Source organism: Salmo salar, chromosome ssa06 (genome assembly GCF_905237065.1).
Source record: "Salmo salar chromosome ssa06, Ssal_v3.1, whole genome shotgun sequence".
In the NCBI taxonomy this organism is placed as follows: Eukaryota; Metazoa; Chordata; class Actinopteri; order Salmoniformes; family Salmonidae; genus Salmo; species Salmo salar.
Window position 1 is genome coordinate 44,461,927 of NC_059447.1, and position 19,293 is coordinate 44,481,219.

The 19,293-nt window shown below is 42.0% G+C and overlaps 2 protein-coding genes across 6 annotated transcripts in view; both read left to right on the plus strand.

The window, feature by feature from the left end:
• The first annotated feature begins 2,969 nt into the window (after positions 1-2,969).
• Positions 2,970-8,990, plus strand: LOC106607480 (proline-rich protein 15-like protein A). The gene is made up of 2 exons (XM_014204471.2): positions 2,970-3,267; positions 7,209-8,990. Exon 2 carries the CDS (start codon positions 7,270-7,272, stop codon positions 7,591-7,593), a length of 324 nt encoding a protein of 107 aa, XP_014059946.1. The 5' UTR covers positions 2,970-3,267; positions 7,209-7,269; the 3' UTR covers positions 7,594-8,990.
• Positions 8,991-14,068: 5,078 nt separating this feature from the next.
• Positions 14,069-19,293, plus strand: part of LOC106607479 (oxysterol-binding protein-related protein 7) — a 28,744-nt gene continuing 23,519 nt past the window's right edge. For 2 of the 5 annotated variants that reach the window (XM_014204465.2, XM_014204466.2), the window contains exon 1: positions 14,069-14,277. The gene's annotated coding sequence lies outside the window, so the exon portion shown is untranslated. The remainder of the gene's footprint in view (positions 14,278-19,293) is intronic. The other 3 variants (XM_014204468.2, XM_014204469.2, XM_014204467.2) reach the window with 2 other exon arrangements.

A 19,293-nucleotide genomic window follows, 5' to 3' on the forward strand; every position in this document is an offset into this window, starting at 1 on the left:
TGCTGGGTAATGTGGGTACTACATCAGGTGACATGCTATTTGATTGTCTTTATTGTTTTAAGGAAATATTTGACCCAAATGCCTCGTCTGGCATCAGTAGTAGATTATAAAGAGAGACTATCACAGTTTTTCTTTGAGATGTCACATAGCTTTTTTGGGGGAGGTGGGGGGCGGGGGGGCAAGGTGATGGAATCCTTGCATGTCTCTTCTGTCATTGGGTGTATGTGCATTTCTAGTCTCTGTCCACAAGGAGGTGCTATTGTAAAAACCACTTCAACTCAATAAACAATTTATACCCACTGGCTGATTACTGGCAGACAACACCTAACAGCACAATACATGCATAACCAACAACATATCAAAATCAAAACACTACAGACACTCACACACACAAAACGACAAGAATGACATCTGGGTAAAGCACACACACAAAACGACAAGAATGACATCTGGGTAAAACACAGTGCATTTTGTATTGACATGCCTTTACAGTACGATGTGACAGTGACAGTTTCTCTAGTCGATTGGCAGGTAGATTATACTGTACGTAGAATCAGTTTGACAGGAAAGAATCTTCTATTTGTCTCGTGGCATGGGTTTCCTTTATCTGCGAGCCAGTTGTGATTGATGCCGGGACGTATTTGCTTATCTACGTCGCTACAGTTCTGTACGGGGTGTCTGCTTTGAATGAGCGTTTCATTGCGTGGGCACTTTACTATATTTTCACATAGATTTGATAATCCAGTCTCAGCAAACAGTCATGTCAAATTGCCATCGATGTAAAAGTAACATTACTGTTGATTACAAATGATATTTAATCAGATCTTCTCTCAAGTGAATGATGTTGTGTCTACTTTTTTGTTGCTATCCACCAAGTCAACCAAATCAATATAATTAACTATTCAACCTGGCTCTTCTCCTGACATCAGTCATTTCAGTCGTGGTACAGCCCCACTAAAAAATTAAATAAAAAGTAACACAATAAAAAGGCAATAGTGTGGCTATATACAGAGGTAATTTGTACATGTAGGTAGGGGGAAAGTGACTATGCAGAGATAATCATTCTTCTCATCTCTGCCCCTCTCTATCACATACGAACACACACATGGTCCCTTTGGCCCTTTCTCCTTCTCCACACCTATGTGTTTGAAGTACTGAAACACTCATTTGGGGTCAGAGGTCAGAAGGAACAGTATGTGTAGAACCATGTGAACTCTTGTGCAGTGCTGGTAAAAGACAGCGTTGTTGGGTGTTGGATGGTTTGTCCCTTCTCAATTGTGTTTGTTCTCCAGGCATCTGCCAGGCATCTGCCAATACACACTCATGCTGAGACACACATTCACGCCCAGCCTGTCCCAGGAAGGGGGGGGGGATAGAGAGAGATGAGATCAGACAAAGGGAGGGAGGGAGGGAAGGGTGCATGTTGCTGTGCTGATAAAAATGGTCTGAGCCTTTTAAATAAGGTTTATAAGCCGCCCTGAACTGTAATGCTTTTTCACTGTACTGTGCTGTCAAGCTTGCCCATAGGTCTCACTATACAGCAGTGGCTCTTATTCCAACTCAGAGCTCATCACCAGATCAAATCTCACATGACCGCTTCTGCCCAGAACACACAAACTGATATGAAGCTGAGATGTGCTTGAGATCTGAGGATGGCATTGTTGGAAGTTTTGCATGATGTGCCGTGGCAGAGATTGATAGGACAGGGGCGCTGCTCAGGCAATTTCCTCCCTCTTCAATCTGATCTTTTAAATGGCTCACAGCGCTATATAAAATGCATGTATTATTATCATTATTATAGAGTTAAGATAGTCATAACATGATATTAGGATATAGGACAATGGGTTCATATCTGTGTTAGCTCAAGTTGCAGCCAACACAATGTAGGTAGTCAGAAAAACGGTACGTGCCCACTGTCGCATGTTGCTTCAGGGAAAGTCACCGGCAGAACATGTGTATGAAACAACGCTTTCACCCAAAAGGCACGCCTTGATTGTGTTAATTGTCCGTATCGCCCTTCTAGAGACGCTTATCACATGCTCATAGGTTTATGGGCCTTAGCAAACAGACGGTTGACTACTTGGAGCTGGACACGAGGAACCACGCTATCTAGACTTGTGGGGACAGGACCAATCTACAGGGAGAGGTGAGCTAGGTTATATAGGCCTCTTTGGTTTTATGGCAGCCATTTTGGGTCTTAAGGATGTTTTCAACTGACACGTGATCGGTCAGTTTCAAGCCTTATCACAAGCTGTCTTGGAGATTTTTTTTTAATCGGGTAGTTGACGTTTGTGTCTGCGTAGGTTTCGCTTTCCCTGAACCTGGATATTGGCAGTGGGTTGAAGAGGGTTGTACGAGACTTCTGCTGTCTTACCCTTTGAATAAATATACGGAATATCTTTTTTTGCCCCGTCATTGTAGGTGTTTGTGTGTGTCTGAATCTGTGTTATTGTATATTCAGGAGTGTAATATTGGTACACGTGTGGTTTATGTATCCAAGAGCTTCTAAACGACACGCTGACACCCAACAATGATGTCAATTAAAACCGAAGCCACGGAGATGGACTTCCTTCATGCATCCCAGGGCTTAGCCGTTTGGTTACATACTAACCAACGTTCTACTTCTGAGGGAGCCATTCAAAACCATAACGCCAGGCATGATGAAAATCAACATGAATACAACATGATATCTAATGGCACGCAGATCTATAACCATAAAGTCATGTTCGTCCTCTCTGACCTCTACAAGGCTTTACATAGTTGGTATTAACAAGCCTCCTGTCTGACTGAACCAACAGTGCATTTGCATTGCAGACACGGCGAAAGTGTTGTCAGAGTGCTTTGGCAGAACATGTAATAAGTCGAGCGGATCTATTGAGCGTCGATCTACGCTCTTCCCTCATCTCGCTGTCGCCCTGGTTGTGTTTGCCCAAGTCCCAGTGGGCGGAGTCTGTAGTGTTCCACTCAGCTGAGTGTGTATCTGTGTGACAAGAGGAGGGACGAAGGTTGCACCTGTAGCTCTACACCTGACTGTCAGAGAGAGGGAGACAGAGAGAGAGAGAGAATAGACTGTACAGGGGAGGACGAAGAAGACGAAGGGAAGGATAGCAGTAAAAGGATAAGAGTGGAAGAAGATTTTGGAGTGGATATTGGAGTGGCAATGATCTGATATTTGAGTCGATAAATTTGGCTTTCCTAGCAGGGTTTCTCCCATAAACTATTAAACTTTGGGAGGAAGGCCGTCTCCAGATCTCGACATATATACAGGTGAGGTTATTGCATACACACACACACACACACACACACACACACACACTGTCTTGTGCAACTAACCTTGTGGGGACACACAATTCAGTCCCATTCAAAATCCTGTTTTCCCTAAGCCTTAACCTAACGCTAACCGTACCATTACCGTAACCCTAACCCTAAACCTAGCCCTAGCTCCTAACCCTAACCCTAAAACTAAACCTAGCTCCTAATCCTAATCCTAACCCTAAACCTAACTCTAACTTTAACCCAGCATTTAGGCTTGTGGGGACCAACACAATGTCCCCAGTTGGTCAAATTTTTGTTTGTTTACTATTCTTGTGGACACGGACACACACACACACACTCTCTCTCTCTCACACACACACACACACACACACACACACACACACCCTAAACTGTGCCTTGACAATGTACAATTAACAACATTTTGCCAGATAGCAAGATTGTAATGATGAAATATTGACGATCAAAATGTAAGAGCTAGTTGTATCTTTCTCCACAACATGAAATATCGTGCTTACTACCCTCTTCCCGTAACATACCTAATTCAGATGAATACCTCTTAAACTGCCCGAAAGTGGACTTCAGACAGAACGGGCTTCCTTGGGCCCCTCGTACCAGTTAGCAATAAGGACCTTTGAACACTGAGCCTTTTGACCACACACACACACTGGGTAAACACTAAGCTGTTAGTACACACTGCACCTAACTGATTGCACTGTGCCTTGGTGACCGTGTGTCAATGTGTCTACATTTGTATGGATTCAATTCAATGCTCTCGCTAGCTACGTCAGCTGTAAAATACCAACGTGACGCCATCATTTGTGTAACTCGCCTTGACATCCTACTCTTCGCTAACAATTATCAGCTGTATGATCTTATAGTCACGGCACCAATTTAACGTATACCGAAACACGTATAGTATATCCTTCGAGGGAATGACCACAGCCCTAATGGCCAGCATATTGGCCACTATTGAGTCAAAGTCTGCTTAACGCAATAAGTTTGACAGATGCATGAGAAGTTAGGTCGTAATTTGAAGGGACTTTCTACCTCATATTTGACCGGGCTCCACATTTCGTAAAAATATTTGATGTGTGAATTCCCAGAGAAGAGTCTGAGAATGGAGCCATCGGCTTTAATGCAGGCAGTTATCACCGAAGGTGACTCGCCCGTCAGTGGCGTTAACCCTAGTCTGCACGCACAGGTGGATGTTTACCGTAGCGTAGACTTTCCACATGACTGGAAGGGTTGCTACAGAGTGCACGGTGATATGGTCTCACTAGACATCTGGGCTCTAAGCGCAAGTTGACTACCTGTGACTTACCGGTGATATAGTTTCTTTCAGAAAGAATAATAACGTGGTGATTTTGTTTGTTTGATTGTTTTTCTGGATGAGCAACATGGAAGGGATTGCCTTTTGGCCGTTCCAAATAGTCACGCAACACAGCCCCAGCCATAAAATGAATGATTCTCTAAAATTGAGATTTCATGTTTCCTTATGGAATTCCTCATGACATCATGGAAACTAACTCAGCACTTGGAGCTTTACTGTAAGTTACCTTGTCTGCTGACCTGGACAACTGGCTGTGCCAACGACTAGTCCAGGACATGGTCCAGCTACTTGACAGATGTTCTGCTCTGAAGGAGGGTGTGAAATGGTAAATCTAGGTTACTGATGGCTAAAGGACAAGAGGTGGACGGAATGACAGAGAGACAGACAGAGTTGATGACCTGAGAATGAGCTATGTTGAATGTCACTGACTGACTGGCATTCCAATGGGCAATAGAACGGGCAATAGAACTAATAAGTAAAACCGCGTTAGAAGGGTCATAAAATGGGTTGCACTTTGACTGCAAGATAACCAACCACAAATAGGGCAGTATTACAAAGTCAGGTGACTGACACATGTATTAGTAAACCCAGATAAACGATTTAGCATTACAAATATGTTAGGTTGAATAACAATTGACAGGTAAAAAAATCAACTGTAACCAAGAAATGATCACACATAAAGCCAGATATAAGACCAGGCATATCTTAGACAGACTATTATTATTATTATTATTTATTACCTTTACCTCCCTTATCTCACCTCATTTGCTCACATTGTATATAGACTCATTTTTCTACTGTATTATTGACTGTATGTTTGTTTTTACTCCATGTGTAACTCTGTGTTGTTGTATGTTGTCGAACTGCTTTGCTTTATCTTGGCCAGGTCGCAGTTGTAAATGAGAACTTGTTCTCAACTTGCCAACCTGGTTAAATAAAGGTGAAATAAATAAAATAATAATAATAATAATAATTATGCCTGAGGCAGATAAAAAGATGCCCAGACTAGCTTTGCCTCTGAAAGTTTCACCCTGGCAGCAAACCAGTTAAAGGAACTCAAACATGAACATGTTGGCCAAGTGTATCCGCTGTTTTGTCATGAGAGAAAGAAAAAAAGCAGTCTTGGCTTCTGTTCGCTCATCTACAAACCAAAACCCAACCCTCAGCTATCAGGCCAAAAGTCACCAGCACCCAAACAGATCACCAAAAGCACATTAGCATATTCTATGGAAATTTCCACAGCGTTGCTAGGCGACCGGTGGGTAATGGCCTATTCCCTTCTTCTGGGGGGAGAGTGGCACAAAGCCGAGGCTTTCTCTGTGTGCAGCGAGGGCAGAGCAGCGTGTGTGCGTGTTCGTGTGTCTATTTTTACATTTGCTACATGTGTTTGCTATATGTGTGTTCCCTCCGCCTGCATGCCTGTGTTCGCCTTTGTCTGCGCATGACATAGTTAGTCTGGTCTTTATGTTCTAGATGTCAATTTTGTATTGCTATAGTATGTGTGCTGGTAAATCAGTACATGTTTGCTTATGTGGGAAGATTTACTTGTGTAGAAACCCACAGGACAGACAATACAACCTGCTCTGCCTGTATTACACAATGAACAGCCAAACTCTCCCACGACTGTTACAGTCTGAGCAGGAGCACTTAACCTGCACCAACACACTACAGAACACATGATTTTTGGAAGTCCCTTTAATATTTGTTTGCAGAACGGTGTACCTGGAATTTAAAAAGCTTTTCACAAGGGTACTTCTCTCTCTAGTCCTGACAGGGAAACTGCCATTGAAGTGAAACACTAAACAGAAACTCCCGGTTGAATGAATTACTCTGACGGGTGGTTCGTTTTCAACCCAGGCCAGGGGAATTTCAGATGGAAAAATAAGTAAATGAATTCCCAGAAATGACTGCATCCGAATGGAACTAACCTCATACTCGGGTTTGCGTTAGCAGTAGTCGTTGTTGTAGTAGTGGTAGTCATATTTACTGTGATGGTGGTGGCAACAATGGTAGAGGGATTGGTAATGGCAGTAGTAGCGCCAGAAGTAGTGACAATTGTAGCACGGCACTTGCGATTCAAAGAGCAGCACCTCGGTACGAGAGATTGGGCAACCCGTGAGTGTTATCTCATCCTAGAAAGGGTTTGGCTGAAATATGAGGCGCTATTAGCAGCCAACACGTTTAGCTTGGCCAACACACACTAGGGGTAACCCAATCACCAGCGGTGCCCTGTCATCCCTCCACCATATGGTGCCTATTGAGTTCCCCTGAAATATTCAGGAGGGCTCAGTACGTTCCCCCTGACACATTATCTATCTGACACAGATCGATCTGAGCTGGGCAGTGGTTGGAGTCAGGTTACTGTGGTTAGGGCGTAGGGTAAGAGGTGTGGCAGGAGTTTGAATGGGGAATGGGAAGGGAGTAGTAGGGGGATTTACGTAACTCTCCCTCCCTCCCTCCCTCTCTCACTCTTCTCTCTGAGAGGTCATGACTCATGTCTGATCCATCTTCACTGTAAACATTGTGGAGCTATAAAGCTACAGTTATTAACTGACGTATTACTAAACTTCTCTCGCTCTTTCTCTCCCTACTTCAACCCAAGGGCCCTCCATTCTTCCATCCCGCTCTCCCTCCTCTCTGTGTGTGTGTGTGTGTGTGTGGTCATGGCTGACCCATCGCCTGGATGGTGGAAGCTGACCTTCCTACGTAAGAAGAAGTCGGAGCCCAAGGTTCTGTACGAGATCCCAGCGGAGTACGGCAGCAACACCACACCCCACGGTGGAGCCCCCGGGCCAGTGGAGGGCGCCACAGAGGACAGCCAATTGAACGCCCGTCTGGAGAGGATCGTAGATAAGACGGCCACCAAGGGACGCCATGTCAAAGTGTCCCACTCAGGACGTTTTAAAGAGAAGAAGAAGATCAGGGCCACGTTAGCAGAAACGCCCGATCTGTTCCCTGGTCACGAGCCTAGCGACAAGAACCTCTGAGCTGGGAAATGAGTTCACATACACACATGGAAACACACCAAAAATCCACGTCTTTCTCTATCAAACTAATTCGTGCACACTCAAACACAGAAGACTTTCTCTGCCTCTCCCTCAAACACATACGTTGGTCTCACCATTTCACACGGTCCCTCTATCACACTCAGTAACACGCACAGAGATGAAAGGCAGTGCACCCCATTGGGCCATGACATTTTGTGTCAATCCAGTCAGAGATCTCTGTTCTTTATTCCCCAGAGATCTGGGACTGGACTGAGAGTCTTTGTATGCATCTTAGTATCACACTCTCTCTGTCTCTCCCATCTATAATCAGTGGAGCAGTGGAAGAATGGGACACCTGATTCTCCCTGTCTGTCTGCTTCCTACCTAGGCCATGTATACCTAAACAGACTACCTTTAATAAGGTGCTATTAAGTATTCAACAGATCATAGGGACAGGGGAGTTTCAGGTCATGCATATTACACTGTACAGTCATTGTACTGTACAGAATGTGTACTTTACTTGTGCTGCTAAGTTTCGCGTCTGTTCAAAAGCAAATAGGTAACGTATGAAACAGACGTTGTTGTTTGCATAACAGCTTTATGACCTAGAGGGCATGGTTACTGACTGTTGGAGGTTGACTGGTTTCCATAGCAAAATACTATGTCACGTGTCATTCATAGACATGTCACCTCAAATATCAGTTGTTCTAAAATCAATTGTTCTAAAACTAACCTGAGTTTTAAAACCTGAGTATATTTTGTCCTGTTTTTTCTTTTAAATGTTAAGCTTTTTTAAAAATACCGGTAGGCCTCTATCTTTTCAGAATCTAACCTCAAACTAGACAAACTTTTCAGTTTTTCTTCTAGTTGCTTTTTCTAATGTAAAAGTGAAGGACTGCTTCATAAATAGACAGCCACGCTCCAACATCACTTCTATGCATTTCTCCAGTGTTGCTTTAGTGTTTGCAACAGTCTTTTGAAGATATTGGCAGACACTGAAGCCAAACTAAAACCAGAGATGGAAGAGGAAGCGAGGCACCCCACTTGCTGTTTTTTTTTTTCTGGTTTAATGAAAGTCAATGAAGTAAGTAGACCAGACCCAGCTGCTATTGCATTGGTGGCTATGGTAGACACACCCAGTTAAGCAGACTGGAACTGACTATTTATTTTCGATGGTAAATGGCCTGAGTGAACTATCTTCATTTATCCACCATCTTCGCTAAAACTACTCAGGAGATCCCTCCTCTACAAAGACTGAAAAAGTACAATTCATTTCATTTTCACCTTCTACACTTAATGACAGAAATCCCTTTCATTGAAATTATGCTGTACATTTGGAATCATTTTGTAAAATAAATACAGACTTGTTTTATAATTAAAACATATGTCAGATTTTATTGAAATGAAATGTTCTTTCTTGTGTTACTGTGGACTCATTCTATTGCCTCCTATAGGATGATGCCCTCTAGTGGGAACAAGCCCAATGATGATCGCAAAGTTGGCACATTCGATCTAGGCAGCAGGGTTGGGGTCAATTCCATTTGAATTCCAGTCAATTCAGAAAGTAAACCAAATTCCAATTCCAATTCGACATTTTCCTAATTGAAAAGCATTGAAGAGATTTGGAATTTGAATTTCAGTGTACTTCCTGAATTGACTGGAGTCGAAATGGAATTCATCCCAACCCTGCTAGGTCTATTATGGCAGTGGATCCCAAACGGTTTATTCCCATGACCCCTTCATGAACGTGAAACAATACACAAAGCGTATACTATATATTAGTTATAAAATAATAATACATGCCATTTTGATGCTCCTTTGGACCTGCATACCCGGGCTTATCAGGTGTGCAGATAGTCCTACTATGATCAAAATTGTATTTGTAAATTATATTAGGGATTATAAGGGATGAAATATCCCGTATATTAAAATAGCATGTCATAAATTGAATGCACTTACTTGGCTATGATCCAACATTTGACAAGTCTGCTATGGCAATCGACTACCACCAGAGGGCAGTGACAAGGCAGAGAAATCAAAGCCAGACGTAAAACTCCTTTGACATTGAGAGAAAGACAGAGACAGAGAGATAAAGAGAGAGAGAAGGAAAGAAAGAGAGAGAAACAGACAGAGATAAGGGCAGAAGTTCATTCGAGGAGCAACAAGGGATGAAAAAATAGACAGAATGACACTGAAGAGGCACATTGACAAGAAGGAAAACGAACGTGTACCTATGTGAAAGAGGCTATGATAGAGTAGCAGAGGCACACGAGGTCTTATCTGATGACGTGGAGTCTGAGCTTGATAAACATATCAAGAATCTTGTGCACAGTTTCATGGGCTTAGTAGCCTCAAATGCAGAGAACTTGCTTACCAATTGGCACATCGAAACAACAGTCAAGGAATGGAAGGGTAAAGTAATATTGAACAGAGATCTACAGTATACTGAACAAAAATATAAACGCAACATGCAACAATTTCAAAGATTTTACTGAGTTACAGTTCATATAAGGAAATCAGTCAATTTAAAAAAATTATTTAGGCCTTAAATCTATGGATTTCACATGAATGGGAATACAGATATGCATCTGTTGGTCACAGATACCTTAAAAAAAAGGTTGGGGCGTGGATCAGAAAACCAGTCAGTATCTGGTGTGACCACCACTTGCTTCATGCAGCGTGACACATCTCCTTCGCATAGAGTTGATCAGGCTGTCGATTGTGGCCTGTGGAATATTGTCCCACACCTCTTTAATGGCTGTACGAAGTTGCTGGATATTGGTGGGAACTGGAACACGCTGTCGTACACGTTGATCCAGGGCATCCCAAACATGCTCAATGGGTGAGTATGCAGGCCATGGAAAAACTGGGACATTTTCAGTTTCCAGGAATTGTGTTCAGATCCTTGTTGCATGGGGCCGTGCATTATCATGTTGAAACATTATGTGATGGCGGCGGATGAATGGCACGAGAATGGGCCTCAGGATTTCATCACGGTATCTCTGTGTATTCAAATTGCCATCGAGAAAACACAGTTGTGTTCGTTTTCCATAGCTTATGCCTGCCCATACCATAACCCCACCGCCACCATGGGGCAAACTGTTTACAAATCAGCAAATCGCTCGCCCAAACGCCCCTTGGACACGTAGTCTGTGGTTGTGAAGCCGGTTGGACATACCACCAAAATTCTCTAAAACAACACTGGCACGACAATGGGTTTCTTATGGTAGAGAAATTAACATTCAGGTCTCTGGCAACAGCTCTAGTGGACATTCATGCAGTCAGCATGACAATTGCACGCTCCCTCAAAACTGTGGCATTGTTTTTTTTACAAAACTGCACATTTTAGAGTGGCCTTTTATGGTCCCCAGCACAAGGTGCACCTGTGTAATGATCATGCTGTTTAATCAGCTTCTTGATATGCCACACCTGTCAGGTGGATGCATTATCTTGGCAAATCAGAAATGCTCAGTAACAGGGATGTAAACAAATTTGTGCACAAAATTTTAAAGAAATAAGCTTTCCTTGATTTAAACTTTGACCTACCATCATTATCACCCACTGTCACAGGACACCATCACCCACTTACCCAAAGGCTCAACTTACCCTGTCCCTAAGCTCAATTTACTCCATACCGGGGGAAGTTGTGCCAAGAGACCACTTTATTTGGACAAGCTATATTTTCAAAACTATTCTGTTTAAATGAATTCTGATTATTTCCAAGGATACACAACATCCTGAAATATATGTAGATATATGTGTTAGAAAGAATACTATATTTTCCTTGATGTAGTGATGCTGAATGTTAAAAAAGGCTGAACTTACCCAACTCTCCCCTATACAATCAGGCGGGTGGCACAGGTACACTCTGTTATCAAAAGGAAACTTCCACCCCAAAAAATATTTGACTTAAAACCTTTTGCTCTTTGGGGAGCATAGGTCCTTCACAAACTTCCTGCAAATATGGTACGTGGTAAATAGTCCCACTTTGCACCATTCACATTGTGCTGTTTAAAACATCAAGCTGTAGAGATACCACATTAATTGAGTCAGGACTACAGTTTACTGTAAGCAAACTCTTCCGGTGGACAATTTACATCAAATGACTGACCCAACTACCTGTTATTTTATCTTCAGTTGAGGTGTAGAAAAATGCTGTCAGTTGACAGAGATGTAAGACACGTTGACAGCTGAACTCTACAGACATGTGTATGAGGCGTTGTGCTTCTTCAGTAACTATAACTAACTAGCTATTCATCAGTGATCGGCCTTAAGGTGATACCAACACTTGTGAAGCATCTCACCTTCTCCTTCCACTAACAAGTTATGGTATGGAGGTTACCGAATGGATGTGTTGTCACGTTTATGTATAAAGTACTTGACGTGCGTGTGTGTGTATAAGTTGGACGTTCAAGAGTTTTTAGGTCAGGATATAGAACATGCATGCTGTAGGTCAAGTAGTTATCTGTAAGGCCACTTACTCATGGTCAGGTCACAGGTGAGTGGATGGGTTGACCCCTGTTACCTTATCGGTATGGGTTACCTTATCGGTATCCCACTGGTCACAGACGTCAATTCAATGTCTATTCCACGTTGTGCCTTTCTTGTGAAGCTGGAAACGGAAAATAACATGTTTTTGTTGCATCTTATCTTTGTCTTTTATTCCCATGCTCCACCCTTGATGTTTAAGAACCTGATTTGCCTTAGAATGGTTTAGTTGTATTTAGTTATTCACCAGAGGATCTCACGTCTTTACACCAGGTGTCCTTGTCTGGCTACAGGAATTCCACGTCGGTGGAAACAACGTTTATTCAACCAGTGTGTGCCCAGTGGGGTCTTAAAGACAGACTTCAACCGTCAGCAATAACAGATTTCTCTCACGACGAAACATTACTGTAAATACGTTTAATACATGTACACAACTTCTGATATCACCTATTCAGAAATGTTTAACTCAGGTGGACTTTTATCTCACCTGCATTGTTAGACTGGCTACTGTACTCACGCGTGGGAATTTCTGCGAACGTGCTCCGAGTGTTTGTTTCCGCATAATCGGTGTATGGCAAGTTGTACATCTGTGTGTATTTTTCACACGAGTGTGTAAAGCCTGTGTGTAGTCCCGTGTGGCGAGCATGGCGCAAGCGCCAGGGTTGTGGGTTTGTTTCTCACGGGGGACAAGTGTGAATGAAAATGCATCACTATTACAAGTCGCTCTGGATAAGAGTGTCTGCTCAATGACTCAAATGTAGCCAACACATGTGACCACATACTCAGCAGCATGACATACATGTTTGTGCCTGAGTTGAGATGCACATCCTCTAGATTTTCTCAAAGCAGCAGAGCCTGATCCTAAATGTCGATACTCCTGTCAACAGCCGAGAGAGAGAGAATACCTCACATTCTTTCACATTGGCAGGGCAACTCTCATTGGCCCATTCTAGGCCCTGCGCTTGGTGGCAGTGACATGGCCTATGATTGAGGTGTCGGTCATACCAATTTAGCAAGGCACAGGCATCCTATTAACAGTGCGTCTTGTGTGTAGCTATCACTAGATTTCTCCTGCCCACCACATAAGCTGGTTCACAACCCTGGAACACTTGGGGAGGTGAGAGAGAGAGAGGGAGGGAGGTGGCGGGTTATGTTGGTGAAGAGTCACTGCCTATCTTGCATGTAGATACGGATGTGATTGATGATGTAATGAAACGTCAATGATAATACCACATTGGAATGTCTTTTTGTTTATGAGGAAAAGTTAGGTGGTTTATTTTCCCCAAAAAACAACACCAAACAAATGCTAACTTCTTAGAAAAGTTTAAAAAAAATAACTGTGTGACTTCATTTTGTAAACATGTGGTTTATTAGGCCTATTCTGGTAAACAATTTTAATTTAAAACACATTACTAGTGAATATTTGTAATTTATTTTTATTTCGCCTTTATTTAACCAGTTAGGCCAGTTGAGAACAAGTTCCCATTTACAACTGCGACCTGGCCAAGATAAAGCAAAGCAGTGCGACAAAAACAACAACACAGAGTTACACATAAACAAACGTACAGTCAATAACACAATAGAAAAGAAAAATAGAAAAATCTCTATAACCTACAATAAAATCTAATATAACCTACAATGCATAAAATGAATAAGCCAAAAGCCTAATAATTTGCAAATCGTACTGACTAATCAATGCAAAGTCAATCAAATAATGTGTGCACAACATTGAGGTAAAAATGACCTATTCATTTCATGTTATCTTTCTCTGATGTGTCAGGAGTTTGAAGAGGTAAGGGTTGATAGCTGGTGCGTGTTCGGCAACTGGGAAGTCGGGAAAAAAACGAGTTCAAATCAAGACCAGGGTCGGAGCTATAGAAAAATGCCCGAGTTTCCGTTTTGGAATTCTGAGTTGGATGACCCTTCAAAATATTTTCCAAGTCGGAGCTCATTTTTTCCGAGTCTCAGTTGTCTTGAACGTACTGAAGTAGCACATTTCCGAGTTCACAGTTGTTTTGAACGCGGCATATGGATCGGGCACACCTTTCTCACCTGAGACACTCGGATTTCGACGATTGAGTGACGTAGTTCTACGATTTGACAAATGGGAGGAAGCAAATTTACTTGAGATTTCGGGATGTGAAAGTCAGTCTCCTTTCACGCTGGCCACCTACTCGGATTATCCACGGTTGTCAGGTGAGTTTTTCGTTCTTATTTTATTGACAATCGGGAATAAATGAACATGATGCAAGTAAATTCAATTGGTTGAAACGAATGTTTTTTTTGCTTCCATTGACATTGAGTTTGATATTGCGGTACGCAATGTTTGATCAATTACGGATCGAATTTCTAGTGTTTTTGTTTCCTTTGCTTTACATTGCTTAGGTCTATGTTTTAAAGTAAAACAAAACTCATATTTTGTGGGAGATTGGACACCTGGAACTTCAAATGTGCCACCATAGGATATTTATCTAATAGAAATGACTGCTGCCTGCTGCAATTAGCTATCACAGTCCCACATCAGAATTAGACGTTCATCCATGTTTCTTAAACATCCAATTTCGAAGTTGTTGCAAACGTCATGGTTAAGTTTAGGCACTAACTCCTAATGGTTAAGGTTTGGGATAGGCTTAAAACAAAAATCTCGAACAACTTTCCATTGCTCGGTTCGAACTTGCAACGTTTGGAATCAGAGGCAGATGCCCATCCGCCAACTCCATCCACAACGCTCACTGTTGCCCCTATTGGACGGTTTCCACGTCATCTCCCGACGTCCTCAGACATGGGTGGACGTCGAATACTGACTTGTATCACAGGTAATCTGGCTGGCCTTTCAGCTTTCTGAACATTTGGTGCCAAGCTTTTCCGAAGGCACAAAAGTCACAACAGTACTGTAATTGGCCTCCTGTTCGTGACATTATTAGCCATCCATGGCTTTGAAGTGTTTGTGTGTTGACACAAATGTGCTCAAATCCAGGGACCAAACTAGTTTTTAATTAACGAGTGGGAGACGGTGAGGATCTTGTTATAAAGTGTTTATTGTTCTTGCTATACGTTGTTGCTTATTCTCAGAGGTGGAAAAAGTAGTCAATTGTCATACTTGAGTAAAAGTACAAAGTTAAAGTTAATGCTAGACATAAAATTCCTTATTTAGCAAACCAGATGGCACAATTTTCCTTTTTTTTTGTATTCCTTTTTTTTATAGCCATGCGCACACCGCAACACTCAGACATCATTTACAAAGGAAGCATTTATGTTTAGTGAGTCCACCAGATCAGAGGCAGTAGGGATGACCAGGGACGTTCTCTTGATAAGTCTGAATTGGACCTTTTTCCTTTACTGCTAAGCATTCAAATTGTAACTACACTGTGTGCACAAATATTAGGCAAGTCAGTATTTTGACCATATCATCATTATGCATATTTCCCAACTCCAAGCTGTATAAACTGGAATGTTTATTGGATTTAAGCATATCAAGTGATGTGTATTTGTGTAATGAGGGAGGGTGTGGCCTAAGGAGATCAACACCCTATATTCAAGGTGTGTATAATTATTAGGAAGCTTCTTTTCCTCAGACAAAATGGGCCAAAAAAATAGATTTTAACTGACTCTGAAAAGTCAAAAATTGTAAAAAGTATTTCAGAGGAATGCAGCACTCTTGAAATTGCTAAGATATTGGGTCGCGTGATCACAGAGCCATCAAAGTTTTGTTGCAAATAGTCAACATGGTCGCAAGAACCGTGTTGAGAAAAAAAGACGCAAATGAACTGCCAAAGATTTGAGAAGAATCAAACGTGAAGCTACCAGGAACCCATTATCCTCCAGTGCTGTCATATTCCAGAACTGCAACCTACCTGGAGTGCCCAGAAGTACAAGGTGTTCAGTGCTCAGAGACATGGCCAAGGTAAGGAAGGCTGAAACCCGACCACCACTGAACAAGACACGTAAGTTGAAACGTCAAGACTGGGCCAAGAAATATCTGAAGACAGATTTTTTTCAAAGGTTTTATGGACGGATGAGATGAGAGTGACTCTTGACGGACCAGATGGATGGGCCCGTGGCTGGATCAGTAACGGGCACGGAGCTCCACTTCGACTCAGACGCCAGCAAGGTGGAGGTGGGGTACTGGTATGGGGTGGTATTATTAAAGATAAGCTAGTTGGACCTTTTCGGGTTGAAGATGGACTCAAACTCAACTCCCAAACCTACTGCCAGTTTTTAGAAGACACTTTCTTCAAGCAGTGGTACAGGAAAAAGTCTGCATCTTTCAAGAAGACCATGATTTTTATGCAGGACAATGCTCCATCGCATGCATCGAAGTACTCCACTGCGTGGCTAGCCAGTAAAGGCCTTAAAGATGAAAGAATAATGACATGGCCCCCTTCCTCACCTGACCTAAACCCTATTGAGAACTTGTGGTCCCTTCTTAAACGGACGATTTACGGTGAAGGAAAACAGTACACCTCTCCGACCAGTGTCTGGGAGGCTGTGGTTGCTGCTGCACAAAACGTTGATTGTCAACAGATCAAGAAACTGACAGACTCCATGGATGGAAGGCTTATGACTGTTATTGAAAAGAAGGGTGGCTATATTGGTCACTGATTTTTTATTTTTATTTTTTTCTTTAAATGTCAAATGTTTTTTTTTATACATTTTGAGTTGTTTGTTTATTATTCTCACTTTAACAGATTAAAATAAACAAGTGAGATGGGGAACTTTTAGTTTTTCATTCAGTTGCATAATAATTCTGCACACACAGTTGCCCAATAATTGTGCACACACAGATATTCTCCAAAGAAAGCCAACACCTCACCTTTACTTTCTTAATAATTCAGGTTTGAGGTTTATTAACATTTTGGATTGACCGAGAGCGCTGTAGTTGTTCAATAATAAAATGAGTCCTCAAACATACAACTTGCCTAATAATTGTGCACACAGTGTAGTACTTTAGGTTGTCAGGGAAAATGTATGGTGTAAAAAGTACATCATTTTCTTTAGGAATGTAGTGAAGTGAAAGACAAAAACATAAAGTACAGATACTCAAAAAAATGACTTTAGTACTTTAAAGTATATTTTACTTAAGTACTTTACATCACTGCTTATTCTCATGAAGACTTCTGAACATATGACTTCTGAACACACATCAGTACATATGATATGGGTGATGATCAGTGTCTAAGGTTTACATAATGGTTTACAGATGGCCAGCCAGGATGAGCATTTAGGAGTGTTGTATCCCAGCCTTACTGAAGTTTAAAAGCTTAGGCTGTGCCATGTGTCTACCCCTGATTCTGGTTATGATAAACCCAAGTTGTTGAAATGGGAGTGAATATGGTGTGCATATGGGCCCATAAAATGTTATTCAACCAATGCTACCAGTATGTCCCACAGCCATAGTCCTGCAGAATGTCAGCCATGATGGAATTATCTTGGATCAGGCTTGGAACTTGCAGTGCCAACATAGCTTACATTGGAAATCTCCCCTCCCCCAAACCATCCCTCACACCAGGACACTTTCATTGTATGCCTCATGGGGGATTTCTAAACCTTGAACTCAGTTGGCCTATATATCCATGGCACTGGAACTGCCTAGTCTAGAAGGTGGAACATCCCGGCTGTCCTAGTAGCAGTAGCAGTGTCATTATGGCCGTAAGGGGCCCTGCCTGGCACCTGTGTGGTGATGCAGCTCAGGCACATTCCTGTCAGAGCACAGGAACCTGTCCGTTCACCCTACGCCTCCGGCACCCGATGCGATCTTTCTCTCTCTTAATTTTCTTTACCTCTTCTGGCAGTTTCTCCTAGGTGTTCTAATAATTTCCTTCAGACATCATTCTAATATTAGGCCTTCGTCTTCCAACCAAGACTCTGATGTTGTGACTGCCACTCTGGCCTGCATCAGGAGTAAGCTACAGCGGCTGGATTGTGTTTGTAGTTGTTTTAGGCTTAGTGGTTAGGAGTTCCTCGGCAGTTACTATGGTTGTTATAGAGCACACAGAGCTGTTCAGAACATTTGATCCTAATCCAAATGAATCAAACATCCAGAACAAGCCCATGTTTTGTTGGTGTCGCATATGTGTCAGTAGCTACAAATTCTCTAAATCAAACCGTAATATTATGCAGATGTCACGAGATCTTTATCAATGTCGGCCGGAAGCTCCAGTTTTTCCAAACGTCACATTTTCAGTTCTACTATTTTTTGAAGGCCTGAGAAACATAGTTGACATCTTATTCAAAATAAGTAACTTTGTCTCCTTGTTTTCTGGTTGAACGACATATTCCACATGGTTATTGTATGTGTCAGTCCCTGTAACATTCTTCATCTTCCAGCCTAGTTATGACTTAGCATAAAGCTGACCAAGTCATTTGGTCTGAGAGATTCAGGAATGCCGTTGTTTTGATGGGTGTATTTCAGTATACTTTAAAATGATTTCAACGCCACCCAGGAGGGCGTGAGTGCAGTTTCAGTTGACTCACTGTAAACTACAGTATGTGCTACATTTTTCATGCTATAATTTGTAAATAGTATTGTAAATAATCAGCAACAGCAACTCTTATTACTCCCTATAGAATGACAAAATACAGTCAGTTACCTGGAATGTTGGTGTGCGCCACCAATTGATGGAGCTACTGTAATCACAATGGCCGCGTCAGCTAAATCTAATCTGAGGGATATTGGAGTTTTTCCGTTTTTTTGTACTCGATGACACCACCTCAGTCAATTTTTGTCAACAGTAACTACCATGAATGATACTCGTCAACAACCTATTTTTTTCCTGACAAACTATTGATGAGAATAAATTAAAAAATCACATTTTCATTTTAGTTGACAAATGTAACGAAATGAGAATTCCACATGGAATTAATGGACCTTCAATTTGACATGAAGCTCCTTTTCATCTGTTTTGCCCAAACATCAGCATGCATGGTTTATCAGAATATTTAATGCGATCCTCTCATTACCTCTTTGCCTGTAACGTCTTGCTGTTGCGTTGGCTGCTTGACAAAAGCTGGCTCTCCAACGCGCACAGTTCCTGGGAGGTCACCTCACTCCTCTCTCCTTTTGAACGGTTATTATGGGGAGAAAATCAGAGCTGTAAATTATTTAACCTTTAGCCAAGGCTTTATAGCATATATGGTAATTGTAACCAATGCAAGTCATCTGCCACAATGGCAATGTTGCCAGCTAAGGTATAAGAGGGGACAATAGGCCTA